Source organism: Capra hircus, chromosome 25 (genome assembly GCF_001704415.2).
Source record: "Capra hircus breed San Clemente chromosome 25, ASM170441v1, whole genome shotgun sequence".
NCBI classification, from domain to species: domain Eukaryota; kingdom Metazoa; phylum Chordata; class Mammalia; order Artiodactyla; family Bovidae; genus Capra; species Capra hircus.
Window position 1 is genome coordinate 1,641,828 of NC_030832.1, and position 26,514 is coordinate 1,668,341.

The 26,514-nt window shown below is 60.4% G+C and overlaps 4 protein-coding genes and 1 long non-coding RNA gene across 6 annotated transcripts; 2 read left to right on the top strand and 3 right to left on the bottom strand.

The window, feature by feature from the left end:
* On the top strand, positions 1,844-5,649 carry MLST8 (MTOR associated protein, LST8 homolog). 2 transcript variants are annotated; one of them, XM_018040836.1, is made up of 9 exons: positions 1,844-1,905; positions 2,426-2,628; positions 2,757-2,808; positions 2,888-3,050; positions 3,347-3,422; positions 3,508-3,660; positions 4,522-4,646; positions 4,790-4,953; positions 5,043-5,649. In XM_018040836.1, the coding sequence occupies exons 2-9, from the start codon at positions 2,500-2,502 to the stop codon at positions 5,159-5,161; spliced, it is 981 nt and encodes a 326-aa protein (XP_017896325.1). In that variant the 5' UTR covers positions 1,844-1,905; positions 2,426-2,499; the 3' UTR covers positions 5,162-5,649. The 2 variants fall into 2 exon arrangements, with proteins under 2 accessions (XP_017896325.1, XP_017896326.1); XM_018040837.1 differs by having other exon boundaries at positions 2,760-2,808.
* On the bottom strand, positions 5,522-7,997 carry BRICD5 (BRICHOS domain containing 5). The gene is made up of 5 exons (XM_018040839.1): positions 6,705-7,997; positions 6,362-6,517; positions 6,179-6,280; positions 5,811-5,964; positions 5,522-5,708 (listed from the first exon to the last, which is right to left on the bottom strand). The coding sequence occupies exons 1-5, from the start codon at positions 6,843-6,845 to the stop codon at positions 5,614-5,616; spliced, it is 648 nt and encodes a 215-aa protein (XP_017896328.1). The 5' UTR covers positions 6,846-7,997; the 3' UTR covers positions 5,522-5,613.
* Positions 8,037-10,904, bottom strand: PGP (phosphoglycolate phosphatase). The gene is made up of 2 exons (XM_018040838.1): positions 10,170-10,904; positions 8,037-10,070 (listed from the first exon to the last, which is right to left on the bottom strand). The coding sequence occupies exons 1-2, from the start codon at positions 10,813-10,815 to the stop codon at positions 9,745-9,747; spliced, it is 972 nt and encodes a 323-aa protein (XP_017896327.1). The 5' UTR covers positions 10,816-10,904; the 3' UTR covers positions 8,037-9,744.
* Positions 13,906-15,653, bottom strand: LOC108633895. The gene is made up of 2 exons (XR_001917264.1): positions 15,473-15,653; positions 13,906-14,139 (listed from the first exon to the last, which is right to left on the bottom strand). It is a non-coding gene; the product is annotated as an uncharacterized LOC108633895 (long non-coding RNA).
* Positions 16,655-26,390, top strand: E4F1 (E4F transcription factor 1). The gene is made up of 14 exons (XM_018040612.1): positions 16,655-17,118; positions 19,407-19,555; positions 20,503-20,608; positions 22,949-23,142; positions 23,238-23,358; positions 23,469-23,621; positions 23,714-23,883; positions 24,201-24,410; positions 24,652-24,760; positions 24,868-25,085; positions 25,232-25,430; positions 25,503-25,645; positions 25,715-25,777; positions 25,854-26,390. Exons 1-14 carry the CDS (start codon positions 16,965-16,967, stop codon positions 26,208-26,210), a joined length of 2,346 nt encoding a protein of 781 aa, XP_017896101.1. The 5' UTR covers positions 16,655-16,964; the 3' UTR covers positions 26,211-26,390.

A 26,514-nucleotide genomic window follows, 5' to 3' on the forward strand; every position in this document is an offset into this window, starting at 1 on the left:
ATGGACAGAGCAGCCTGGCGGGCTGCAGACCATGGGGTCGCAAAGACTTGGACAGGACTGAGCGACTTCACTTTCACTTTTCACTTTCCTGCACTGGAGAAGGAAATGGCAACCCACTCTACTGTTCTTGCCTGAAGAATCCCAGGCACGGCGAAGCCTGGTGGGCTGCCATCTCTGGGGTCGCACAGAGTCGGACACGACTGAAGCGACTTAGCAGCAGGAGCAGCCCCTGCATTAGATGGTATATTCTTAACCACTGAATCACCAGGGAAGTCCTCAGTCTTAGGTATACAGAAGACCACTCTATAATGTGAAGGACAGCTTGGAGGGGGCAGGAGAAGGGTGATGGGGAAGCTGCTCCTGAGAGGGGGTGGTGGTCCATGGGATCCCGTCTGGCTGTCACTTATGGGTGGGCACCACACACAGAAGAGAAAGCCTTTAGGGGCAGGTCTATCATGAACTGTCTTGGCCATGGGAAGCAGAGGGGTCTGTGGGGCCCTTGATGGACAATGTCAAACAGGGAGCTGGCTGTGAGCTGGAGACAGGGAAGGAAGGACCCGCAGCAAGGAAGGTACTGAAATCCCTGGAGAGTGGGCAGGAGCCCCAGGGACAGGATGGACACAGGATCTCTGGAGGCTGCCAGCCTTGAGGGGAAGGCAGAGAAAGAGAATGAAAGCGGGGGGCAAGAAGCTAGCAACAGTCACAGGAGCTTTCTAGGAGCAGTGCTGTCAGCCACTGTGTAGACAGACGTAGCAAGATGCATGAGAAAAGTATGCGCTGAGTTTGGCAGTGTGAGATGGCCAGTGACCTTGTGAAACTCTCACTGGAGAGCTGGGAGTAAAACATGACAGCTGACAGCGAGTCAAGCTGCTAGTGAGAAGTGAGGCTGGATTTCTGAAAGGGTGCCGTCTGGAAGGATGGTGTGGAAATGCTGAGGGAGGGACCTCCCTGGCAGTCCAGGGGTTCAGGCTTGGTTCTTCCACTGCAGTGGACACAGGTTCAATCCCTGGTCGGGGAACTAAGATCCCGCATGCCACATGGTGCACAGACAAAAAATTAAACAAAGAAAGACAAGAAAAAGAAACGCTGACAGGAAGGAAAGAGGGAAGATTCAGGGAGGAAGGTTGCCGGGAGCAGGGCCTGGGTGGATAGGCAGGGGACATGGCCTTGGTCAAGGGGCCAGAGGAAGGAAAAGGGGTGCAGCTCAATTTAGAAGCCTGGTGGGAAGACGCCCTGGGAGAGGCTGTCGCAAGATTCTTTTTATTTTTTTTCTGAGGCCACGTGTGTAGAATGTGGGAAGGCTGGATGGAAGAGGAGCCGCGAGGGACCCCAGTAATGGACCGGTCACTGGGATTAGTGAAGGGACCTGAGGGTCCGATGGGTCTGCACAGGCCTGACAGGGCCCAGACTAGGGGTTGCCTGATGTAGCAAATAAAACTACAGGACACCTAACCACACTTGAATTTCACGCAAGCAACGTAGAACTTTTTAGTATAAGTATATCCCGTGCAATATTTAGGCTGTACTCAACAAAACACGTTGCTTACCTGAAATCAAATGCAACTGGATGTCCTGTAAATTACCTGGGAATCCTAGTGGGCACCAGACGGATGGGGGGGGGGGTGGATGGTACCACCCGGCCTAGGGAACCGCTCTCGGGAGGGTGGGGTCCCCGAGAGGGGAAAAGGCTGGGGTCGGTGCTTTCGTCTCGGGGCCTGTACCGCTTCTTCCCAGGAGACAGGAGCCTTCTACCCCAGGGCTTGTTTCGTCCCCGCCACCCCCGTCCCTCGCGCCCCTTGGTGTCGCCCTACTATCCCATCGATAACTCGATGCTCTGCCTTTATCGACCTGCTCCGGCTCCGCTAGCCGTCCTGGGCCGCGGCGGAGCGGGGAGCCGCCTGAAAGGTACGGGGGGCGCGGGACGAGGGCTGGAAGGCGATATCCAGGGGCCGGGAGAGCGCGCCCGGGGGGCGCTGGCTCCGCGGGACAGAGTCAGGGCGGTCGGCGGAGCGCAGGGAAGCTCGAGGGTCCAGCCAGGGAGCTCCCCCACGCCGCCCCACAGGGCCCGCCGCAGGCCCACTACGCACGCGCGGTCGCCGCGCTCAGGCTTCGCTCGCCGGCCAGTGCGCAGCGCTGCGCATGCGCGGCCCGCCCCTGCGGTACCGCGGCGCCCGCGGCGCGACTGCCCCCTGCAGGCCGCTGGTGGGAGGGCGTTCCGGGGGCGGCTCTCGGGGCGGGGGACGGAGGCCGCGGCTCGGAGCGCGGAGCTGTCCCTTGCCGGTTGCCCTGAACTTCTCCGCGCCTCGGTTTTCTCCGTGTCTAAAATGGGGATGATTTCATTATTCCCCAGCACCGAGTAATCTGCTGTAACGTACTTAGGACGTAGGGTATTCTCTAAACACTGCACTCCCTATCTCTGCTCTAGATGCTCTGATCTCTGGCCCCTGCGGGTCAGACCTAGTGCCCTGTGTCGCTCGGAGCCCTTCCGGCAGCCACACCATGAATACGTCTCCAGGCACAGTGGGCAGTGACCCCGTCATCTTGGCCACTGCAGGCTATGACCACACGGTGCGGTTCTGGCAGGCCCACAGCGGGATCTGTACGCGAACTGTGCAGCACCAGGACTCCGTATCCTCCGCTGGGGCGATGGGGCGGGTGGTGCCGGACAGGATGCCCGGTGGGAAGGACGCGGCCCTGAACCCGCCGGGGTGGAGGCCTCGGAGGTCCCTGTTGGTCACCCTCCTTAACAGACCCAGCAGGTGAACGCGCTGGAGATCACACCCGACCGCACCATGATTGCAGCTGCAGGTACCCTGCCCTCCACCCCAACCCCTGATTTCTCCTAGGTCCGTCGGCACAGCCTCACTTGTTTGGCCTCTGCTCCTAGGTTACCAGCACATTCGCATGTATGACCTCAACTCCAATAACCCCAACCCCATCATCAGTTACGATGGGGTCAACAAGAACGTCGCATCGGTGGGCTTCCACGAGGACGGGCGTTGGATGTACACGGGTGGGGAGGACTGCACCGCCCGCATCTGGGACCTCAGGTGTGGGCGCGGGGGGTGGGTGGGTGGGGAGCAGCTTGCTGCCCAGGTGGGTAGGGTGAGGGCCAGCCCAGGAGACTGTCTATGCAGGTGACTTCTTGAAGGCAGGTGAGGAAAGCAGGTAGGGCAGGGAGGCAGACCCACAAAGAGCCCCCCCGCCCCCGAGCAGATCCCTAGCCTGATCCCACAGAGGGGTCTGGAATGAGCTGTACCAAAGAGCAAAGGAAAGGGTCTCTTGGGGAGGAGGGGGGCACCGACGGCCACTCACCACGGACGGGGTGTGTCCCCCCATCTCGAAGGTCCCGGAACCTGCAGTGTCAGCGAATCTTCCAGGTGAATGCGCCGATTAACTGTGTGTGCCTGCACCCCAACCAGGTGAGGGGGCCGCCTGGGGCTGGGCATCCTGGGGCTCTGGAGGGCAGGGGTGCTGCCCGGCCTCACCTCCCCGGCACCTCCTCAGGCGGAGCTCATCGTGGGTGACCAAAGTGGCGCCATCCACATCTGGGACTTGAAAACCGACCACAATGAGCAGCTGATCCCGGAGCCAGAGGTCTCCATCACATCCGCCCACATCGACCCAGACGCCAGCTACATGGCTGCTGTCAATAGCACTGTGAGTCCCGGGGAGAGGGTGCAGTTCGGTGCCCTGTTCTTTAGAACCCTGTTCCTGCAGGTGGGCTCATGCCCCATGTGTCCCTGTGGCCTCTCCCCTCTCCTCCCGAGTCCTGCTTCCCCAACCGGGGCTCCAGCTCTGACCTAGCCCCTAGAGCCAGAACCCTGGGGGTCACACCCGATGCAGCCTCTCGCCACCGGCCATGGCCCATGCGGCAGACGGGGCCTCTCCACCTCCATTCTTTCCAGTTGTCCACTTCCCTCTCTCCTCCTGGTCCCAGTTTCCCTCCTCTCTCCTGACAGTGGCTGGAGCCTCTCTGACTTCCTTCCCCTGTGACATCTCCCTGTCCCAATGCAGAGCATCCTTCAGCAGGAGCAGCCTGACCACCTCCTTCTCCTAGGTTAACACTGAGATGCCCTGGGCTCCTTACCAGGGCCTCAGGACCCTGCCATCTGACCCCTGGACTCCTATCCAGCCTCCTTTTCTCCCTTTAATGTCCATTTGATCTCAGCGAATCAGTTATCCCTCGACATCTCCAAACTGTCCACTCCCAAGCCTTTGCCCTGCAGTTCCCTGTGTCTGGCTGCTCTCATCCCGTCTTGTTCTGCACATTCCTGTTGGCCAGGCGCATCCTTCAGGAAGGCCAGGCATGACCTCCTGCTCTCAGCCCATCAGGCGTGGCCCTTGCTCAGGGCCGGGTCTCCCAGGTGCTCCTTGTCACATATCCCCGGCCCCCAGGTCCTTGTGCGTAGCCGCAGTGCTGGGTGGCAGCCCCTGGATCTAGGCCTTGCTGCTGGGTATCCTCCCGGACCCATCAGACTGGAGGCCCCCGCCTCCTGTGACTTCCCTCCTCCCCGGCAGGGGAACTGCTATGTCTGGAACCTGACCGGAGGCATTGGCGATGAGGTGACACAGCTCATCCCCAAGACCAAGATCCCGGCGCACACCCGCTACGCCCTGCAGTGCCGCTTCAGCCCCGACTCCACGTGTGTGCAGGGCTGGGGGGCAGGAGGTGGTGTGCCTGGGGCTGGGGGCCTGATGCTTTGGGGTCTGCTTGGAGGACAGCACAGGAGTGCGGGATGGGAGCGGCTGCTGATGGCACCCCTGCCGTGCTCACCCCCGCCCCCAGGCTCCTCGCCACCTGCTCGGCTGACCAGACATGCAAGATCTGGAGGACGTCCAACTTCTCCCTGATGACAGAGCTGAGCATCAAGAGCAGCAACCCCGGAGAATCATCTCGGGGCTGGATGTGGGGTTGCGCCTTCTCAGGGGACTCGCAGTACATCGTCACCGGTGGGCCCCGCTGCCCTGCCCCCTGCCCCACTGGCCCGGCCCGGGGCTGCTCCCCGAACCCCATCCGTGCTCTCCCTCCCTCCCTGCAGCTTCCTCTGACAACCTGGCCCGGCTCTGGTGCGTGGAGACAGGCGAGATCAAGAGAGAGTACGGCGGCCACCAGAAAGCCGTCGTGTGCTTGGCCTTCAATGACAGCGTGCTGGGCTAGCCTCGTTCCTGGGCACTGCAGGCAGCCGTCCAGGCGGCACCAGCCGGGTGTGTCTGTCCAGCTGCCCAGGTCAACGTGACACCCATGGGCTGGCTGCTTCATCCAAGGCTTGCCGGACTGGACTGAGTGACCCTGGCCCCCCTGGCCAGGCCAGTCCACTCCGGAACTTTCTCAGCCCTGGCTGCTTATGTGGACGCAGCAGGGCTCATTCCTTCAGAAACTCTTGACCCACGGGACCTAGAGCCACCAACGGCGTCCGAGGCTGGCGCTTACCCCCAGCTGGGGCCTCCTCAGCCGCCCCCCCGCCCACCAACGCCAGCCCTGTTTTGCGTCCCCAAGGCCACAGAGAATACCGTCACGGCCAGGTGGAGTGGTTTATTATCCCTGTCCGCCCTCTGTGGACTGGTGACAGGGTCGGCCAGGTGACCGGTCTGTGGGACCAGGCTGGGGGGTCAGTCCGGGAGGTAATAAAAGCAGACGGACACACAGATGTTGCTCGGGAGGCAGATGTCGATACACAGGTAGATCAGCCGCTGCCTCTGGGGCCCTGGAGGAGGGGTCTCTGTGAACCCCAAAGGACCCTTCCCACTCCGTCCCCAGACTGTCCTAAGGGAGCCCAGGCCCCTCCGCACCGCCTGCCCCAACTTACCCTCTGCACGTCGGGCCCAGTAAATGGGAGTCTTGGCACAAAGGTGCTGCACGGGAGCCCCGACCTGGGCAGGGTCCACCTCTTGGCTCCCCAGCACTGCCAGCAGCTCCTGGGCGTAGTGGGTGTCCTGGCTGGGGCTTTGCGTCGCCTGGAGCTGCGGAGAAGGATGCTCGCGCTGCTTCTGGCGGGGTGGGGCCCATGCACCCCAGGACATGCTGGTGGTGTGCCAGCCCTGCCCCGGCTCTTGTCAGCACCCTCGTGCACAGGAAGACAGAGCTTCTGTTCCCCTGAAACTGGAGCCCCAGCCCGCCCTGGGCCCAGGCTGCACACAGGACCCTTTGTCCGGCCCCTGGCCGGAGGCTCCTCACCTGAGAGGTGTTCACCAGCAGCTGCAGAGTCTCACGGTCTCGGGGTTCCATCAGGCGCAGGAAGCAGGCCTGGTGCTCCGAGGGCCGGTAACAGACGCAGCCCTGGGCAGGCAGGCAGGTGAGGCAGGGCCACCTGAACCCCCGCCCCCCCGCCCCTGCACCCTGCCCTGCCAGTCCACTCACTCTCTGCCCGTCGAATAGCACTGCCCAGCTGCGGTTGCTCTGGGCTGGAGTCACCCAGATGGTTGCCACATTCTGAGCCACATCCACCTGCTCGGTTTGGTTGGACCGGGGCATGCCTGGGCTCGGGAGGCTCAGGCGGAGCGTGTGCAGAGGGGCCTGAGTGGGAGGCGGGAGGTCGCTGGCCAGGCTGGGTTTGCCTCAACACACCCCCAGCCCAGCTGCAGGGCTCTGACCCACCACTCCTCTGGGTTTCTGATGTCTGCTCCCTGCCCTGGCCCCACTGGAGGGCTGGTCTCCTCCTCCCGACTGTCAGCCTTTGCCTGGGTCCTGAGAAGAGCCTCACCTGAGGAGGGCTGTGGCTGAAACCAAGGAGCCCTCCAACCACAGCAGCGGCGGTGGCCAGCGCCAGCAGCAGGAGCAGCAGCAGCAGGCCAGGAGCTCTCCAGCGCCCGTGGCAGGGCTTGATCTCCACCTGGAGGCACATAGGAGTCAGTAGGGCCCAGAGTGGAGGCCAGGCAGTGGGGCTGCTTCAGGGGAGGTAGAGGCTGAGGAAGTTCAGGAGACAGATGCTCTTCCTGCCCTGCCAGGCAGCCCTGGGCCTCTGTCCCCAAGAGGGTGTGAGTGGGGGAAGCGCTCACCCTTGCAGGTGTGGGGTGCTGGGCCCAGTGGCTCCCCTGCCCCATGCTGCAGCCAGGGGACAATGCGAGATTGTCTGCTGCTCCCAAGTCGGCTGGGAAACCTCAGGACACCTCTGATGAGCCAGTCCTTCTGGCCCCCTCCCCGTCTGACCCCCCTGCTTCCTCCCCAGCCCAGCTACCTGATATCCCGGTCAGAGACGCCTGGAGGGGCTGCTCATCGCTGCCTGGCTCTCCTGATGCCTGGTCTGCGCAGACCAGAGCGCACATGGGCCTGGCAGCGCAAGAGCCGTTGTGGAAGTGGAGACCCAGTGGCTGGCGCAGAGGGCAGCCCAGGTTGCCCAGGACTTTATAATACAAAGTCTGGCTGGGGGCTGATTTCATTTTCCTGTAGATGCCTGTTCCCAGTCTCTCAGGTTACCTCTACACTCTGGGCACGGGGCCTGGCATACAGCGGGCCATCAGCAAGCGGCTGTTTCATAGGACTCTGCCACTTCCCTTTCCTCCCATGCACCCCAGCTGCTTCCCAGCCCCCACCAATGCAAGGCAGCCCGCAGGTGCCTGCCCTCTAGGAGGTTCCACTGCTGGAGGGGCAGCCTCCTGGATTGCCTGCATAGTGCAGGATGGTGAGGCCACGCTCGTGCCCACAGACCCCTGCCTGGCCCAGCATGGCTGTCCCTAACTGACCGGTGCCATGTGTTTCCAGCCGCTTTGGGCTATGGATCCCAAAACCCAGTAGCTCCCAGCCCTGGCAGGTTTCAGGCAGTGTGTGTCCTTCACCAGCTTCACCCCATGATCTCTTCCTTCTCTGGTTATTTTTTGTGTGCCTTGTTTTTCCTCATTCTTCATAACCCGCCTCTCTGTAGTGGGCCTCAAACAGGGCGGAGTTTCTGTGCTCAGAGTCCCAAATTGAATTGGAGTCCCAGAATGGCCTTGTCCTGAGGGTACCCCCTCCCGCTCCCTGGCCATCCGGCTATGGCGAGACAGCTGCACCCTCCACGCAGAGGCTGCTGTCCAGGCGAGAGCAAGGAACACCAGAGTCAGCTGCAGTCGAGAGTTTAATACACCTTTGGGTTCACACAGTGCAACAGGGGTGGGGGGATAGGATGCACAGGCTCCTGAGCCGCTGCCCAGGCAAGAGGGAGGTGTCACCAGCTGCCGCACGCTCCTGGTGTGGGTGACAACGCCCTGACAGGCCTGCTCAACATCCAGACCCACCTTGAGCCGACCTCGCAGAGCCAACGTCAGCACCACCAAGCTCACAGGCGCCGCTGCCCTCACGTCGCCCCCGGCAGAGTCTGAACCCCAGACGCTGAGGCCTGGGAGGAGCCAAGGCTCAGGACACGCTTTATTGCTCTGAGAACTCTTAAGAGGGTGGGTGAAGGAGCAAGGTGATCTTGAGGCTAGGAGAGAACCATGGGCTCTGAGCAGAAGCTGCTTGGTGTGTGGCGAGGCACCAGGAAGTAGTCGGCCAAAAGGAACAGCTTCCCAGGCACTCCCCTACAAGTGCAGCCAGCGGCCCATCCTCAAAGGTCAGCAACTCAGGGAGCAGGCAGAAAAGGCCACGGCCCTCTGCCAAGAACCCTTGGCTAGTCAGTGGACCCAGCCAGTTCTCCCACTGGCAAATGACAAGGTGCCTCAGGGTCAAAACACATGGCCTCAGGGACCCCTGGCATATGACACCTATCCCAACCAAGTGTCTGGGAAGACAGGAAGAGATTCAATTCCTGTTTTGGGGGACACCTCTTTCCTCCCCTACCCAGAGGGAGCCTTGGGTGATAAGCATTCTTTGGCCAGCACATGCCTTTGGCCCAACTGCTGGCTATCGGGCCCGCAGATTTCTTCAGTGGGATTTTCCCTATAAGACAGAGCACAGCTATTAATCATACGCTTACGCTTCAAGTCCACCACCTGACAAAATTGTTAGAAAGCTATAAAACAAAAACTTTTGGTACCAATGCTGCTCTGAGCTCCCTGAACGGCAGCCCTGAGTTCAACGACGGCATTCATGCCTTCCTGGCTGCTCGCCAAGCAACAGGCTGTCCAGACCACCTGGGTTTACATGCAAGTTTGGAAAGGACCAGGCTCAGCCGGGCTGAGTTTACAGAAATGCACGACTGCATGAGGGTGGCAGCCCTCGTCTCTAAAAAGGAACAGACACTCAGTTGTGACATCGGAGTGGTTTTGAAGGAAGTGTGGGGTGGTGAGGGCAGCACCCCAGACCCCATGGACAGGGAAGCTCCACCCGAGAGCAGCCCCTTCCTTCGCTTCCACCCTGCAGGTGAAGACCTGAGGCGGCAGCAGGTTCCTCTGAGGACCACACCGATGGGGCTTCGTTTGCACAAGTTGCTCACAACAGTGGAAATGATCAGTCCCTCCTCCCCACTGATTCCTGAAACTTTCAATAAATACATGACACCCCTAGACCCACCTCAGTCTCACCAGTAGGCCCTGAGGTTACCTGAATCCTGGACACACACTGAACCCAACAGCAAGGCCCACTGGCACCTAAGGCCCAGGATCCCCACAATGCCCTCAAAGCTTAAAAGTGCATTTTAAAATGTAAGTATCTGTAAACAAAGTCGCCCCCAAACATTTACTTACAAGGTTAACAACTAGCGCCGCTGCTTAACTCCAAGTAAGCAAACTTGAAGCCACCTAGCTGAGCGATGCTGAAGCCCCACCTATTAATTTGGGTAAGTGATTTTCAATTTTCTTTTTATTCTGGAGATTAAAGACACTAAATCTTTAACCTTGAAGGGCAGGCAAAAGGTCGGCTATGCTGTCAACATAGAAGTCAGGGACCATTTTCTTCTTAGCCATGCAGTCACTTTCCTGATTACTTTTCACGTCTCGCAGACTGGAGACGCCCGTGAGGGTGAGGATGGTCTTCAGACCACAGGTCACGCCCAGGAGGATGTCTGTGTCCAGGCGGTCGCCCACCATGACGGTGCGCTCTGGGTGGATGCCGTACTCCTGGGACACGCAGTCGAAGATGAAGCGGCTGGGCTTCCCTATGATGTCGGCTTGGCGCTGGGCGGCCATCTCCACGGCTCGGACCAGACAGCCGGTACCTGCGGGGGTGGAGAGGGAGGGGACGCGTGCCGGGGGTCAGAGGCCGGGAGGGGCTCGCTGCCCGCCCTCCAGCCTCCCTCCACCCGGGGCGCACGGACCCGCGATGAAGCGGCCGTTCTCCAGGGGGAGTCGGTTGTCCATGTTGGTGCCCACAAGCAGGCAGTCGGGCTGTTGCAGGTAGCGCACGGCCTTGGTGAGCTTCATGTAGCTGAAGTGCGGATCGAAGCCCACCACGACGGCGCGCACATCGGGCTCCAGGGGCGCGTCCAGCCAGTCGCCGGGGCCGTCGCCCCGCAGCGGCTCGGGGCCCACGCCCACGCAGGAGACGCCCACGGCCTCCAGCTCGGCGGCCAGGGCCACGCTGCCCAGCACGTAGGCCTTGGGGGCCGGCGGGCCGGCCAGGCGCTGGCGCAGGTAGAGCGCGGTGCAGTAGGCCGTGCCGAAGACCTCGCGGCCAGCGTCGGGCCCCGCCGGGCCGCCGAAGCCCAGGCACCGCAGCTTTTCAGCGTAGGCCTCGCGGGTCTTGCTGCTGTTGTTGGTGATGAAGCCGAGGCGCTTGCCGCGGGCCCGCAGCGCCGTCAGGGTCTCGGGCGCGCCGGGCACCGCCGTCTCGCCGCGCCACAGCACGCCGTCGCAGTCGAACAGCAGCGTGTCCACGTCGGCCAGCAGCGCCTGGGCCCGCTCGGCGTTCAGCCGCACGCAGCGGCCGTCGTCGCCGCCGGCCTCCGCCTCCGCCTCCGCCATGGCCGCCCGCCGCCCCCACCGGCCGCCGACGCCGCCGACGCCGCCGCCGCCGCCGCCACCGGCCGCCCGCTCTTCCTCGCAGCCGCCTGCTGCCGGGCCCGCCCCGCCCCCGGCGCGCTCATAGGCCCCGCGCCTCGCGCGTGCGGCCCATTGGGCCCCGCCTGCGCCAATCCGCCCCCGCTTCCCGCGGGCTGCGGGAGCGCCGGACCAACCGTCACGGTCCGCCGCGGGCAGGCGGGTGGCCATTGGCTGGAGCGCCCTAGGCGCTGCGATGATTGGCTGGCTGGGAGCCAACCGGCATTCTGCGTGGAGCACTCACTGCGGAAATTCGGCCGAGGAACCGGAGCGCCGGCGCAGGACGTAAGGCTGCTGTTCATTGGCTGCTGCGGGACAGCTCGTCCATTGGAGGCGCTTGGTCAGCCTAGGTGACGGAGGCCCTGAATCGAGTGACCCCCGCGCCGGGCCGGCTGTGAATGGCTGGCTTGTCTCCGATCTTGCAGGCTGCGCGCTCCGCAGGATTGCGGCGGGAGGGGTCCGCTCTCCGCTTTGGGCCGCAGTCACGTCCGCACCTTTGCTGGGTCGGCGCTGGGAGGTTCCCTGCGCCGTGGACGCAGTGTCTGCGCATTGGCCGATTATGGCCTTTCCTGAGAGGCAGGCCCAGGCTCCTTCCTAACAGACCTTGCGTTCTGGAAAGGCGTTTCCAGGCCTTTGCAAAACCGCTTTCCCTGTGCTTGGTGGTCATGTGGACGAATCATTTACAGGGCAGTGGGATCAGGGTCTAAGAGAAGGACATTAGTGCCTAGAATACAGCACTCAGTAACTGGTCGCTCTCATCATTACTACGTATTACTAACTTTTATGGAGGCATAAAACATACAGATCAATCCTGAATATTCATTGGAAGGACTGTTGCTGAAGCTGATGCTCCAAAAGTTTGGCCACCTGATGAGAAGAGCTGATTCATTGGAAAAGACTCTGGTGCTGGGAAAAATTGAGGGCAGGACGAGAAGGGGGCGACAAAAGATGAGATGGTTAGGTGGTATCACCGATTCAATGGATGTGAATTTGAGCAAACTCTGGGACATAGTGAAGGACAGGGAAACCTGGCGTGCTGCAGTCCATGGGGTTGCAGAGTCGGACACACACAAAACATAAAGTGCATAAATCTTAAGTGTGCAGCCTCATAGGATTTTAAAGAGTTGGATACAACTGGGCAACTGAACAGGCCTGTGTAAACAGCCGAGATCAAGTTATAGAATATTTCCATCACTCCAGAAAGTTTTCTCAAGTCGCTAGGTGTCCCTAGAGGTTACCCCTCCAGTTGCTTTTCTGACTTCTGTCACCAAAGAGTGAGTCACAGCGTCCTTTGCCTGTCCTGGACTATTTTGCAGGAGCTTGCCCTGTGTACTCCTGGTTATTCCTTTTTATGGATCAACATAGTATCAATGAAATCCATTCTTCTCAGTGTTTTTTTTTTGTTTTTTGTTTTTTTTTAAATTGCCACATGGGTCATTGTAAGAATTTACTCCCCTGTTACTCACTTGATGGGCATTTGGGTGGCTTCCAGTTTGGGGCCATTGTAAGTAATGCCCCTATGAAGGTTCTTCCTACATGTTCATTTCCAGACACAGGCCCTCATTTCTCTTGGGTAGACACTTAGAAGTGGAATTGCCAGTTCATACAGTCGGTGTAGTTTTCTCATTACTTTCACGAGGGCCAGGGAGCAGACTAGCAGGTCCCAGCTTCCCAAGCACTTACCCTGTGCCAGGCAATCCAGACCTCCATCTCCTAGTGTGTCAAATCTCTGCTCCTCTCTTGGGTCCCTAATCTCCATAAAGTCCACTCTGGGGCCCGCCTCACCCCCAAACCCATGAGGTAAAGCCAGTAACCTCAGTACCCTTAAGGCCCTGCTTGTTCCCCTATGGCTTGTTGTTTGGTCTTGGCTGGTCTGGGAACCGCTGGAGGACAGGGACCATGGGCCGTAAGGGCATGGTATACAGTGTTCCTGCCTGGTGTACCTACTAGCTAGGAGTAGCTAGTACCCACTAGCACCTTCATTCTGTGTCTTCCCATTCAGTTTCATTGGTGGATCTAGCCATGGGAAGAATTGATTTGACAGGAGGTCACAAATCCCGCTTTGCCACCCAGAGGCAGTGTGTGTGGCTCACTGGCAGGAGTGGGAGACACCGCTCGGTCTCGCCAGGGCTGGCTGGCGCAGTACTTGCTGGCTGCCTTGGTTTACTGGCAGTCAGTAAGTATCTAGGCACTGAGCGCTGCACTACCTTGTCAGAATCACAGGACAACTCCCAGAGGCGGGGATGATTAATGTCCCCATTTATAGATGAGGAACGTGAGCCACAGACAGTCACCAACTGGACAGTGCAAAGTTGGGATTAAACTCAGTTGACCCCAAAGCTGAGCTCTGCTTTAACATCCCCTGTAGGTTGTAGGGTCTGAGTTGGCATGACAGGAGAGGTGGAATGGCCAGTATCAAGAGAGGGGATGGTTATGGACAAGGTCCTGAAGGAGGCTGGAAGGGATGGCACCCTTTACTGGGGAGGACTGTCCCTGGAAGAGTGGCGATACATCTGGATGGGAGAGGTGCACAGCATGATGGCTTTGTGTCCCTGACACACAGTAGGTGCTCAGTGTATACCTGCCAATGGACAGTGCCAGGGTCCTCCCAAGTGAGGAAGCTGGACCACAAGCAGAGTGGGGCATGGACTTAGATGTTTCAAGGACATACAGTAATCTTCATAGCAGTCCATGCATTTAAATTGTATTAGAGAACTTCCCTGGTGGCCCAGTAGTTAGGAATCCGCCTGCCAATGCAGGAAACAGGTTTGATCCCTGGTCCAGGACGATTCCACATGCTGCAGGGCAACTAAGCCCACATGCCACAACTACTGAGCCCACGCTCTAGGGCCTGAGAGCCGCAACTATGGAAGCCCGTGCACCATGGAGCCCGTGCTCTGCAACAAGCGAAGCCACCACAATGAGACGCCTGCACACTGCTGCTAGGGAGTAATCCCGGCTCTTTGCAAATAGAGAAAGTCTGCATGCAGAAATGAAGACCCAGCATAGCCAAAAGTAAATAAATGATCTAAATTATATTTGAAACTACCAATAGCCATTAAATCTGTGTTTTCACAGATGTTCTCCTTTCTAATGAGCTAAGCAAAAAAAAAAAAAAAAAGGGTGGAAGCCATTGAAAAAGGACTGAAGGGAATTCCCTGGCAGTCCAGCGGTTAAAGCTACAAGACTTCGTTGCCAAGGATGTGGGTTTAATCCCTGGTTGGGGAGCAAAGATCCCACGATATGCACCTGTGGCCAAAACAAAACAAACAAAAACTCTTTAAAACAAAGGAAAAGGACTGAAGTGGCAAAAAAACAACAAAAAAAAAGGGGGGGGTGGAGAATGCAACTTAAATACTTCTCAACGTGGGATTGGTTGAGTAAATATAAGTACATCGAGGACTGGACATTAGCCGCCATCACAGAGGCTGATGGGTTTCCCTGGTGGCTCTCGGAAAAAGATCTGTCTGCCAATATAGGAGATGCAGGATCGATCCCTAGGTCAGGAAGATCCCCTGGAGAAGGAAATGGCAACCCATTCAAGTATTTTTGCCTGGAGAATTCCATGGACAGAGGAGCCTGGTGGGCTACAGTGCATGGGATTGCAAAGAGTCAGACAGGACTTAGCAATGAACACTTTCACTTTCACTTTGGAGGGTGATGGAGTTTTTGTCAGGCTCTGGCCATAGATAGGCTGGTGTCAACAGTCAAACACACAGTGTGCAGCTGGAGCCCATGTGAGGGCAGGGTGGGAGAGGAGGCCACCTGGGGGAAGGGAGACTTTGGGGAAGGGACTGCCCTGGCCTCTCTGCCTTCCAGGGACTTCAGGCCTATCAACTCCTGTGTCTGTTGTCTGCCTAGGCTTCAGCTGAAGTGGGGCCCAGAGCTTACCGGATCGGGATTCCCTTTTCTGACCCCTAGAGAGTAACTAGGCAAGAGCCCTGGCCTGTTGCTGAGGACTCTGTCACACAGGTTCTGGAGCACGGAGCAGGGCAGGCTGTCGGTCTCCTCTGGGCCACCTCCTCCTCCTGTCCACCCACACCCAGGCTGTGCTCTGTCTTTGAAGTCTGCCCCCATTCCATTTCTCTGGGGGTTTCCCTCTACCTCTTTGCTGCTGGCCCTCCCATCACTCCCAAGAACATCCTCAAGAGAGGTGTCCTGGTCTTTTCTTCTCAGGTGCTTCCCAGATGCCTCCTGCAGCAGAAGCACCCACCTGCTCCTCCTCCTGTTTGTCCCTCTCAGAGACTGTCTTTCTTCCTTGCCCAGCTTGTCAGAAGGATCCTTCTGAAACACTGTCACTCCCTCTGCTTAAACCCCTGCAATGGTGAGCAAACCCCTTGCAGAAAGCAGCCCCATTGTTACCCTGGCCTGACCTCTGGGGATCTAACCTGTGTCTCACACATCCCAGCTCCTGCCAGGTGCAGAAGGGTCCTGGGTTCCTGAGCTGGGCAGCCTCAGAATGGGGATGTCTCTGCTGGTGCCCTTCCTGGGGCAGAGCTGCCCACTCTCTGCCCGGGCCCTTGTATCCCTGCTTGGTTTCCCCCAGAGACTGTCCATTCTGGAGGGATGGGGTCTGACTCACCTGAGTCTCCAGCACTGAGCTGAGCCGCGGAGAATAACTAAGCTGAGAGATCACACCCTCTGACTTTCTAGCCCAAGACTCTGGACAGACCTCTGGCCAGCACTTGGGCAAGTGTTCCATCAGTTCTTGAAGTTTCTTCATCTTCAAAATGGGGATGATTGGCATCTTCAATGAGAAAATCCTGTAAAACACTTAGCTTCAAAAAACTACTTAAATACTACCTTAAAAAGAATTTAAAATTTTTGTATGCTCATGTTCATAGCAGCACCATTTACAATCATAGAAAAGGTGGAAACAACCCAAATAGGCAAAGGGAAAATTGGTCTATTCATATAATGGAATATTATTCACCCATCAAAAGAAACGAAGTACTGCTGTATGCTACAACCTGAATGAACCTCAAAAACATCATGCTAAGTAAAGGACTGCTGCTGCTACTGCTGCTGCTAAGCCGCTTCAGTCCAGGGAAGAACACTGGAGTGGGTTGCCATTTCCTTCTCCAGTGCATGAAGGTGAAAAGTGAAAGCGAAGTCGCTCAGTTGTGTCCGACTCTTCGAAACCCCATGGGCTGCAGCCCACCAGGCTCCCCCGTCCATGGGATTTTCCAGGCAAGAGCACTGGAGTGGGGTGCCATTGCCTTCTCCCAAGTAAAGGACACGGGTTGCAAAACATTACCATATGTAAAATTCTGATTATATGAAATGCCCAGAAAATGCAAATCCACAGAGAAAGAGGTTTGCTAGGGGCTGAGGGAGGGGACAACGAGGGGTGACTGCCAGTGGGTACAGATTTTCTTTTGGAATAAAGACAACGTTCTGGAACTACATGTGGTGATAGTTGTACAACATTGTGAAGGCACTGTCACTAACGGTAAATTTTATGTGTACTTATCACAACTTGAAAACTATACAAAAGAATGAAAGAGTTAGTGAAGCCATCCCCAATTCGGGTTTTGTCCTTGGACTGTGTCAACCAGTAAGGGAGGCTCTGCCATCCGAGGGGGTCAGAGGCGGGCAGCGAGCACCACTCTACCGGTCCGATCTGGGGCAGTGTCCCGGCAGCGGCCCTCTAGAGCTCGAATCCCGGCAGCTGAACGCGCTCAGGGCCGAGCAGGAGGCGCCGCCAGGAGACCTGGCCGTCTCCTCAGGCTCTAGTGCCTAAATACCGCTTGTGCGCGGCAGCCCCAGTATTTCAATTCTCAGGCGTGGCCCCGCCCCTCTCGCCCCTTGGCTCCGCCCCCCCGCCTGTCAGTCCTCTGCACCCTAATCACACCTCTCCCGGCAGTTCCGCCCGATGTTCTGTCTCAACACTTGGTCCCGCCTCTGCGCCTCCAGGCCACACCCTCGCAAGGCGCCCCGCCGCCTGCCCGTCAAACCCTCCCTGGCCCCGCCCCGTCGTCCTACTCTCTTCTTCTCGCTCACTCGCCTTGGCGCGGCCCGTTGTTATGACGACACGGTCGTAAATCCGCCATCTTCCTGCGGCGCGTTGCGACATGGAGGGCGCGATGGCAGTGCGGGTGACGGCCGCGCATACGGCAGAAGCCCGGGCCGAAGCCGGGCGGGAAGCGGGCGAGGGCGGGGTCGCGGCGGCGGCGGCCTTGGCCCCTGGTGGCTTTCTCGGCCTCCCGGCGCCCTTCAGCGAGGAAGGTAACAGGGCCGCACGGGGCCGGGCGCGGCCGGGGTGGGGGCGGCTCAGCCTGGCTGGTGGAGGCCCCGACGGCCTGAGCTGCGGGCGCGACACACCCTCCCGGGCCAGCTTCCCTGCAGACCTCGTGGGTCTCCGCGGGACGCCTCAGAGATTTCCACGAGCCCTCTGGTTTCCTCAGGCCCTCGGGCCTCACCCTGCGGGGCGCCGATCACCACCGGTGTGGGCTCCAGCGCCCACCGCGGATATTCACTGTTGTCCAAGCCACACGGGCTGTCCGTGGAGACTTTGGCAATAGGCTCCACCGCCTGCCGGCCCCGCTGTCTCCGCGTCTAGACAGGGCCCGGCCCTCCTCTGCGCCCCCTCCCACCTCACCTGACAGGCCACCAGGGCCCTGGCCGGGGTGTGGCTGAGGCTCCGGGTGGGCGGGGCCTCGGGTCTCTCCCGCACCCTCAGGGAGGTGGCAGAGCCCAGTGCTGCAAAGGTGCAGGCCGCCCAGCCCCAGACCTGCCACGTTCTAGCTGTTTGATCTTGCGCAGGTGGCCACATACCTCTCTGAGCCTCCATTTCCGCTTACAGAATGGAGACACCGGTGTTGACGATAATGTAGGGAGCCCTCATCCTGCCTCAGCCTTTTTCATTCTCAAGCCAGCCCTAGATGCCATTGTTATTGTTGTTATTCCCATTTCGTGGATGAGGAAAATTGAGCTTCAAAGATGTGAAAGTGACCAGGTCACCCAGTTATTTAATACCACGTATTATTTGGATGGCAGGATTGTGTGACCCATCAACACACTCCCTTAACTTCTGGGGCTCTGTCTCTGGTAGGATGGTGGTGAGACTCAAAGGAGAGCATGCATGTGCATCTCTGAGAGCAGTTCTGGGGACCCTTGAGGGCTGCATTCACAGGGGCGCTGATGACTTTTGGAGCCAGAATTCTGGTCTCTGCCCTCTGAGCCTGTCCCAGGAGACTCTAGACTGGGCCAGGCAGGCAGGGGTTGGCTGGTGATCCTGGGATGGTGGTCTTTGTTCCCACAGGGTTTGTATTCTCGGTACGTCTTTCCTTGCTCCTTCTTATTCCAGCTTGCGTAGGGGCAGTACCACCTACCAAGGGGTCTCTTTGGAGGTTGCTGTGCCCTGCTGGGCTTGCCCAGGGCTTTCTCTCAGGGTTACAGGGCTGGGAGTGTTCCCCTCTGCGGCGAGGATTCCTTTAATGGCAACACGCTGGTGCCGAGTCAGACTCGGTGAGTGGGCTGGGAGGATTAGGAGGGTGGAGGCACCTCAGTGCTTGGCCGGTGACTGTGTGCCATCTGAGGGGTGACCGCCCTTGCCAGGTGGCCTTCTGTGGGCGAGTCTCAGCTGTGGTTTGGCCCTTTGTTCATTAATCCAGTAGGCATCATCTGGGCTCCTTCTGGGCTCCAGCCTGGGTTTGACCTTGAAGTGGGATTGCACATGAGGCGGTGGGAATGGATAGACTCTTACAAAAGCAGAAGGAACATCTCCCATCCTGTGGTGCAAACAGCAGGGTGTCTGGGGTAGACCTTCAAGTTTAGGTTCTGGCCCCAACACTCAACAGCAGGGTAGCCTTGATCTCAAGTTGTTTTTCTGGAGTGGGAATAGTCATTTCCATTTCTTCAGGGTGCTGGTCGGATTGGGTGATATCCCCAGGGAGGTGCCTGGCACACTGTAGGGAACTCAGAGAGCCAGAAGTCCTCCTGCAGAACCTGGGGTGGGGACTGGCTGGTAAGCCTCAATGGTGAGCGGCTCAGGGGCAATGGCCCCTGGCCCTGGAGTGTGGAGCCCCTCTGGGAAGCACCCCCTAGGCATCTTCACCAGGCTAGGGAGGTGTTGCCCGCTTGGAACCAGTGAAGCGTCAGGTCAGAGTGAGAAAAGAGTGGGTGTGGGTCAGGGCGCCTCATCTGTCCCGTGTTTGCCGGGTGCTGGCCTCTCAGCTGGAGTTGCACACACACCAAGTAGGCTGATTTTACAGATGACGAAACAGACCCAGACATGGCTGCTGAGGTGCCCGAGGGCACATGTGAACCCCGGGTCCTCCCCCGTTCCCAAACCAGCATGGCTGAATCCCCCTGCTTCCCAGCTGCTCCCTGGGCCTCTCTGCCTTCTTCTCTGAAGTAGGGGCTTTGGACCCTGATGCCCAAGTGGATGGTCAGGGCTGCCTCCTCCCATATGCAACTCTCCCTGGGGCGGGCCCCTGTTCTAATGCCACCCCTGGATGGGTGTGCCTAGGACTGGAACCCCCCCAGTCCCCCTGACCGTGGGCACCTTGCAGATGAGGACGACGTACACAGATGCGGCCGTTGCCAGGCAGAGTTCACCGCCCTGGAGAACTTCGTTCAGCACAAGCTCCAGAAGGCCTGCCAGCGGGCGCCTCAGGAGGCCCTGCCCGCCACCCCGGCGGCTGCGCTGCTGGGTCGGGAGGTGAGCCCCCGCCACCATCGCACACAGGTCTGCACACACGTCCCTGCCCCTCATCTGAGAGCAGGATGAGGAGGTGGTGGCGTGGCAGGACACACCCATGCAGCTGGGTCCCTGTGACATGAGGGCGGGCAGAGGGTGGCATCCGGTCGTGGCTTGGGGGTGCTCTGGGCTCCCCTGGTCGGCCTGGGATACTGGCCTGCTCAGCAGCCTCTGTGTGGAGCCCGCGCTTTGGGGCCTGGGGTCTCTCCTTCCTTGAGGCCCATCCTGACTCAAGGACATCACGATGGCTTTTGTCCTTCTGTCTGCCCTCCTGGCCTATACATGTGGTTTCTGGGGATCCCACAAATGAAGCATGGCTCTGTTGTGAAAACGGCCACCTTTGTTTGCACGCCGTGTGTACCGGAGCTGTGCACACAGTCTTACGAGGTCCATGGCACCCTCGTGGGCTGGGCGCTTTTGACATCCTAAGCCTACAGGAGTGGGCGAGGACAGTCCGAGAGAAGTCAGTGCCTCCGGTCACCCTGGGAGGGCCCGAGGACGGGGCCCAGAGTCGTCTTGCTCTGCCCTGTGGTCTTTCCTACCCCTCCCCGGGGTGTCTTCTTCTTCGGGAGGGTCCCCAGCCCCTTTCCCCTGGGGGCCCTTTCTCCTGACCTACTGGCTGGGCCGGTGGGTGGGAGTCCTCCTTTCCTCTCTGTAGAGGCTCTGCTGGAGCTTCTGGTCACTTCATCCTGAAGTCCTTCCCGGGCTGCTCAGGGCTTCGCGTGGAGCCCTCGTTGGCCGGAGGCATTGGAGTGATGGGGCTGACCTCTGGGCCCAGGGTGAGGGGTTCAGGCTGGGAGCAGACTGGGAGCAGTGCTCTGCAGGGGAGATGCGAGCCCCCAGGTGGACACACACCTGAGCCCTAGAGCCTGAAGACGGGTCTCCTCCATCCTTCCACCCCATGGCAGGTGGCGCCAGGAGCGGCCGGCTCAGAGGAGCCCATCACCGTGGCCCACATCGTGGTGGAGGCGGCCGCACTCGCAGGAGACATCAACCACTCGCCTGACATAGTTGGTAAGCTGGTCTGGTCCCACCGTGGCTGTCCACACGCGGCTTTCTCAGCACTGATCCAGTAGTCGTCTGTGGGCAGGGCTGGGACCTCTGCTGCCCATGCCCATCTGTTGTCCCAGGAGCGGGGCCTGGCTGAGGAGGGGCTTGGGCCCTGTGTGCGCCTTCTCAGGGTAGGGCCTGCCAGAGGAGCGAGCATTGCGCACCAGGCCCCGCCCTGCCCTGAAAGGGGAGCCAGAGACTGGCAGCCCCGAGGGAATGCTGGGCCTTGGGGCAGCTTCGCTTTGTGCACAGACCACGAGCTGGCTGCTTTCCCCTGATGTGTCCCCAGACTTTCGGCCCTGGTCCTTCCAGAATCTTCCCCACTTTTCTGCCAGCCCTCACCCCGGCCCTGGTGCCTGCTCCCGACCCACCGTCAGCTCTGGAGGGTCAGGCTGGGGTGTGTGTGGGCGCCCTGGCTCAGCCCCAACCTGCTGCCTGACCCTGGGCATCACCTCCCTGGCGCTTCCTCCCTCCAGCAGTTCCCACCCTGATTCCCACACGGCTTTGGCTGTTAAGAGCGTGCAACGCCAAGTCACGCTCTTTGATGGCTTTTTTAAAGCCGAAGTGTCTCATTGATGTGCAGGAGGGGAGGGGCCATTGGGAGGTCTGGGTGGGGTCACGTGCTCCTTTTCAGGGGACAGGGAGCGTGCCGCTGGGCCATTCAAAGGGCAGCCTGAGGGGCCCGGTGGCTGGGTGTGAGTGTGGCAGCAGAGAGGCTGGGTTGGCCCGATGCCACCGGAGGTGGGGAAGGAAATGGGCAGGGGCTGTGGAAGGCACGCGAGTCGGTAGCTGGACAGGAAGGTTTGGGTGATAAGGAGAACTTGGCCTTGGGAGGCCCTGGGGACCAGCTGGGGCAGGAAGAGGGGTGGAGGTGGCCTGGGGGACGGGGACCTCAGAGCAGGCAGCCTCCCTCTCTCCAGGGAGGCCATGGGACCTGTCCCTGTTTCCATGCCGCCTTTCCCCCAACATTCCTGTGGACGAGGACGGTTGCCTGCCGCTCCTCCAGGACAGGAGTGTGGACGTGTGGGGCAGGGCTGTGCTCCAGCCCTGATGTGGCATTTGGTTTCTGGGTGGGAGGGTGTCATGTGGGGAAACGCATGCCCTAGATTCAGGTAGCACCTCCAGGCTCTGGCACCCTGGAAGCCCTGCCTGCCACCCAGCCTCCAGCTGGCCCACCCTACACTCCAGGGGCTCCTCTCTGGGCACCCTCTGCCTCTCTTGCCCCCTGGGAGTTTCCCTTCTGCAGACGTCCTGGGTGGCCCAGATGTCCCCCTGGCTCAATGATCTGGAGCCCAGGCCAGAGTCCTGAACCGCCAGCTGCTGGCATCATCCTAGGATGGTTCCCAGCCCTCGTGGGACCGGCGCACGGTTCACGGGGGCCACACAGGTTTCAGATAGTCACTCCAGGTCCCCTGCCTCTTCCTTGGGACAAAACTTGCTTTTCATCTCTGGCCCCAGGGCAACCATGATTGCCCTTCTCCAACCCTTCCATCTGCTGTGTGACACTCAGACTCAGGTCTGAGCCTGGCAGAAGGCCCTGTTCTTTTAGGAATTCGCCTCTGGGGTGGAGGGAGGCTGTCAGCCCCGCAGGAGTGCCAGATGCCCTAATTGTTTCTGAGTCATGGAGTTTCCGTTCTGTTTTGGAAGAATGGCTTGTCAAAACACGACGCCGGCCTGAGTGAGATGGTTTCTAAGAAGCGGCTTCATAGCCGTTTTCCACACGTCATCTTCCTGAGCAGAAATGGTGAAGTATGTTTACAGCTTAGTTTTGGACATTGTCATATTTCTTCAACACCCACGAGAGCTGAGAGGCCCAACTGCAAAGGCCCAGCTTCCTTGCCCTGACTGTCCCAGGTGTGTCCGGAGTGATCACTCTCCAGGCGGGTCCCTGGCCCGCCTGCCTTGAAACCCATGCTGGTGGGCAGTCTCAGGGGTGTTTCCTCTTCACGTTAGCAGGAACCAGGGAGGCAGGCTGGCCTGTCCACTGCCTCTGCGCTGGCGCTCGGCTGCTCTTGGGGACAGCAGGAAGCCTGTGCATGTCTTGTCCTGTGTGCCTCTTTGCTGGGGGCAGGGCATCTGTGTTCACATCTTGGCTAACTGTGTTCCAGAGGCCTGGAGCTCCTCTGGGCTGCCCCATGGAGTCTGAGCATCCCTTCTCGCCATCCCTTCTGGCCAAGCAGGTGACGTGTGCTGGGCTGGAGTCAGTTGAGACGAACCCCCTGACCCCAGCAGGGTCCTCAGGCTCCATCCGAGGGCGGCAGGGCTGGTGGATCCCAGGGCTCAGGGCACTCTCCCTCTCCTCAGGAGGCGGACACATCAAAGAGGTCATCGTGGCCTCAGAGGCGGAGCCGGGGGACAGCGAGGTGGCCGAGGGCCCAGGCAGCCCCAGCTGGCGGGGGCCCGGGCTCGCTGTGGAGGGCGAGCAGACCCAGGTCAAACTGCTGGTGAACAAGGATGGCCGCTACGTGTGCATGCTTTGCCACAAGACCTTCAAGACGGTGAGGCCCTGGGGCCACGGGCGCCGGTGGGGAGCCGGGCCTCCGGCCCCTCCCTCTCTGAGCAGTGCCTGAGCCTTGCTGCCCCTCCCACACAGGGCAGTATCCTCAAGGCCCACATGGTCACGCACAGCAGCCGCAAGGACCACGAATGCAAACTGTGTGGGGCCTCCTTCCGGACCAAAGGCTCGCTCATCCGGCATCACCGGAGGCACACAGGTGAGCCAGCCTCAGCTCGCTGCCGCTGGCCCTGGGGGCTCGGCTCCTGGGCTTTGTGGCCCCTGACTCCTGGAGATGTGAGGCCAGGGCTGACACCGCTCTCTCCGCAGACGAGCGCCCCTATAAGTGTGCCAAGTGTGGGAAGAGCTTCCGGGAGTCAGGGGCACTGACCCGGCACCTGAAGTCTCTCACCCCGTGTACAGAGAAAATCCGCTTCAGCATGAGCAAAGACGTGGTTGTCGGCAAAGAGGACGTGCCCGCAGGTCAGCCTGGGGGCCTCCGCGGCCGGCCCTGGTTGCTCTCGGTACACCCTGCTCCATGTGTCCTCATGGGCTCTCTTCATTCTGCCTTAAAGGGTCCGGTGCCTCCACTGTGGGGGCTGTCACCCCATCGTCGGTGGCAGGTGAGCCCATGGAGACGTCGCCGGTGATTCACCTGGTGACAGATGCCAAGGGCACCGTCATCCATGAAGTCCACGTCCAGATGCAAGAGCTTCCCCTGGGCGTGAAGGCCCTCGCCCCAGAGGTGGGGGCAGGTCAGGGGCAGCCCTTGTCTGCTCAGTCCGGGCCCTGTTCTGGGCACCAGCTCCGCTAGGAACGGGACTGACCTGGGCCTGCCTTCCTGGCACTCGGTCTGGTTGCAGGGGAAGGGAGATGAGAGACCAAGGTTGTGGTAGGGAGGGGTGAGGGGGAGTGGGCTGGGGGCCAGGGCAGGTGCGGGGAGCCTTCCCAAGGGAAGGCGCCAGGTGTGCATGGGGCCCTGGGGTGGCCCTCCGTGGAGCTGGCAGGCGGTGCCGAGTGCTGGACTGCCTGGCCAGCCCCCTCCCTCTGCCTCCCCTGCAGCCCACCGGCCCCCAGGAGCTTCCCTGCTCCAGCGAGGGTGGCCGAGAGAACCTTCTGCACCAAGCCATGCAGAACTCTGGCATTGTCCTCGAGCGGGCCCCAGGGGAGGAGGGGGCCTTGGGGCCAGCCACCCCCACCGTGTCCAATCCCCAGTCACCAGGAGATGCTGCCCCGGAACTGCCGCTGCTAGAGGTGGAGCAGGCGGAGACAGTAGGTCCCTGCCCCATGGTGGGCTCCTTCTAGGGGGGCTGGACCTGGGGTGCCAAGTCACATGCTAGCCCGGCCACTGCTGGCTCCCTGGCCATCCTGGCGGTGGGAAGCTCCTCACTGTGTGCAGTGACTCGTCCCCTGAACTGCTTACCACCTCCCAGGGTGGGGGTGCCTCGGTGTGGCTCCGGCCCTGCTGATGGGGTGCAGCCATGGGTGCCGGAGGGGTGCTGTGGTCCCCCAGCAGGTGGCTGGCGAGGCCTTATCTGTGCCCAGGACCCACCCGTGCCCTCAGTGCAGTGAGACCTTCCCAACGGCAGCCACCTTGGAGGCCCACAAAAGAGGCCATGCAGGTGGGTGGCGGGGTGACTGTCCTGGACAGCTGCGGGCGCAGGGTGGCCAGTGGCTAGGGTGGGGCCCTCGGGTGATGGTCCCAGCCTGACGTGGAGCATGGCCGCAGGGCCGAGGCCCTTCATGTGCCCGCAGTGTGGCAAGGCCTTCCCCAAGGCCTACCTGCTCAAGAAGCACCAGGAGGTCCACGTGCACGAGCGCCGCTTCCGCTGCGGCGACTGCGGGAAACTCTACAAGACCATCGCCCACGTCCGTGGCCACCGGCGCGTCCACTCAGATGAGCGGCCCTATCCCTGTCCTGAGTGCGGCAAGCGCTACAAGACCAAGGTGGGTCCTGGCCCCCTGCCCATGGCTGTCCGCTCCTTGAGCCCGCTCTGTCCCTGGTTCCCTGCCCCCTCGCCCTGGCCTGGGCCCTCGGAGGGGGCTGGCTGAGCCAAGGCCAGGCCGGCCCTGATGGGGGGCGGTCTCCGCAGAATGCCCAGCAGGTGCATTTCCGGACACACCTGGAGGAGAAGCCGCATGTATGCCCGTTCTGCAGCCGCGGCTTCCGGGAGAAGGGCTCGCTGGTGCGGCACGTGCGGCACCACACGGGCGAGAAGCCTTTCAAGTGCTACAAGTGTGGCCGTGGCTTCGCCGAGCACGGCACGCTCAACCGGCACCTGCGGACCAAAGGTAGGGCCGGGAGCTGGCAGGCGGGGTTTGGGGGATGCCCACAACCAGCACTGACTGAGTTCCCCGCCACAGGGGGCTGCCTGCTAGAGGTGGAGGAGCTGCTGGTGTCCGAGGAGAGCCCCACTGCGGCCGCTGCCGTCCTGACCGACGACCCACACACTGTGTTGGTTGAGTTCTCATCCGTGGTAGCCGACACGCAGGAGTACATCATTGAGGTGGGCGGGGGCCCGCCGGGCTGGGGTGAGGCCTGGGGAGGGCAGGGCTGACCTCTGACCCCCATCCAGGCCACCGCAGATGATGCAGAGACCAGCGAAGCCACAGAGATCATCGAGGGCACCCAGACGGAGGTGAGGGGCTGGGGGACGGGCGGAGGGGCAGCCTGGCACGCTCCTCGGACTCGGGCTGAGCCATGGGCCGCCACAGGTGGACAGTCACATCATGAAGGTGGTGCAGCAGATAGTGCACCAGGCCAGCGCTGGGCACCAGATCATCGTGCAGAACGTGACCATGGACCAGGAGGCGCGGCTGGGCCCGGAGGCGGCCGCCGCTGACACCATCACCATCGCCACCCCCGAAAGCCTAACGGAGCAGGTGGCCATGACGCTGGCCTCGGCCATCAGCGAGGGCACTGTGCTCACGGCCCGCTCGGGCACCAATGGCGCCGAGCAGGCCACTGTGACCATGGTTTCATCCGAGGACATTGAGATCCTGGAGCATGCTGGCGAGCTAGTTATCGCCTCCCCGGAGGGCCAGCTTGAGGTGCAGACGGTCATTGTCTAAGCACGGGCACCTGCAGGGGCTGGCGGGCCGGTCTGGGGCAGGAGCTGAGGACCTTGGGTTCCCTGCCCGTACTTGCCTGGCTGAGTACAGGCAAGAGGGGCTTAGAACTCAGACTTTGAGAGGCGATGCGGGAGTGTAAATAGAGTTTTTGGTTGCTTTACAATAAAATGTGAAAATCCACCGCTTGTGATGTTGTGGCATTAGCAGCCTCAGGGGCTGGTGTCTGGCAGTTCCCCCCAGGGCAGTCCCTGCCTGCCCAGGCCACCCTCAAGGCTCTGGTGCCTGGCCAGTCCACCCAGGGTTC

What these genes read in the sequence shown, in the direction of transcription:
- E4F1 (XM_018040612.1), top strand. Translation starts at nt 16,965, where the DNA reads ATGGAGGGCGCGATGGCAGTGCGGGTGACGGCCGCGCATACGGCAGAA. An exon ending in GGCGCCCTTCAGCGAGGAAG is followed by an intron (nt 17,119 to 19,406) that starts GTAACAGGGCCG and finishes GGCACCTTGCAG; the next exon opens with ATGAGGACGACGTACACAGA. An exon ending in GCCACAAGACCTTCAAGACG is followed by an intron (nt 23,143 to 23,237) that starts GTGAGGCCCTGG and finishes CCTCCCACACAG; the next exon opens with GGCAGTATCCTCAAGGCCCA.
- PGP (XM_018040838.1), bottom strand. Translation starts at nt 10,815, where the DNA reads ATGGCGGAGGCGGAGGCGGAGGCCGGCGGCGACGACGGCCGCTGCGTG. An exon ending in GAACGGCCGCTTCATCGCGG is followed by an intron (nt 10,071 to 10,169) that starts GTCCGTGCGCCC and finishes CCACCCCCGCAG; the next exon opens with GTACCGGCTGTCTGGTCCGA.
- MLST8 (XM_018040836.1), top strand. Translation starts at nt 2,500, where the DNA reads ATGAATACGTCTCCAGGCACAGTGGGCAGTGACCCCGTCATCTTGGCC. An exon ending in CTGTGCAGCACCAGGACTCC is followed by an intron (nt 2,629 to 2,756) that starts GTATCCTCCGCT and finishes TAACAGACCCAG; the next exon opens with CAGGTGAACGCGCTGGAGAT. An exon ending in CTCGCAGTACATCGTCACCG is followed by an intron (nt 4,954 to 5,042) that starts GTGGGCCCCGCT and finishes CCCTCCCTGCAG; the next exon opens with CTTCCTCTGACAACCTGGCC.
- BRICD5 (XM_018040839.1), bottom strand. Translation starts at nt 6,845, where the DNA reads ATGTGCCTCCAGGTGGAGATCAAGCCCTGCCACGGGCGCTGGAGAGCT. An exon ending in TCAGCCACAGCCCTCCTCAG is followed by an intron (nt 6,518 to 6,704) that starts GTGAGGCTCTTC and finishes CCTCCCACTCAG; the next exon opens with GCCCCTCTGCACACGCTCCG. An exon ending in TGCTATTCGACGGGCAGAGA is followed by an intron (nt 6,281 to 6,361) that starts GTGAGTGGACTG and finishes CTGCCTGCCCAG; the next exon opens with GGCTGCGTCTGTTACCGGCC.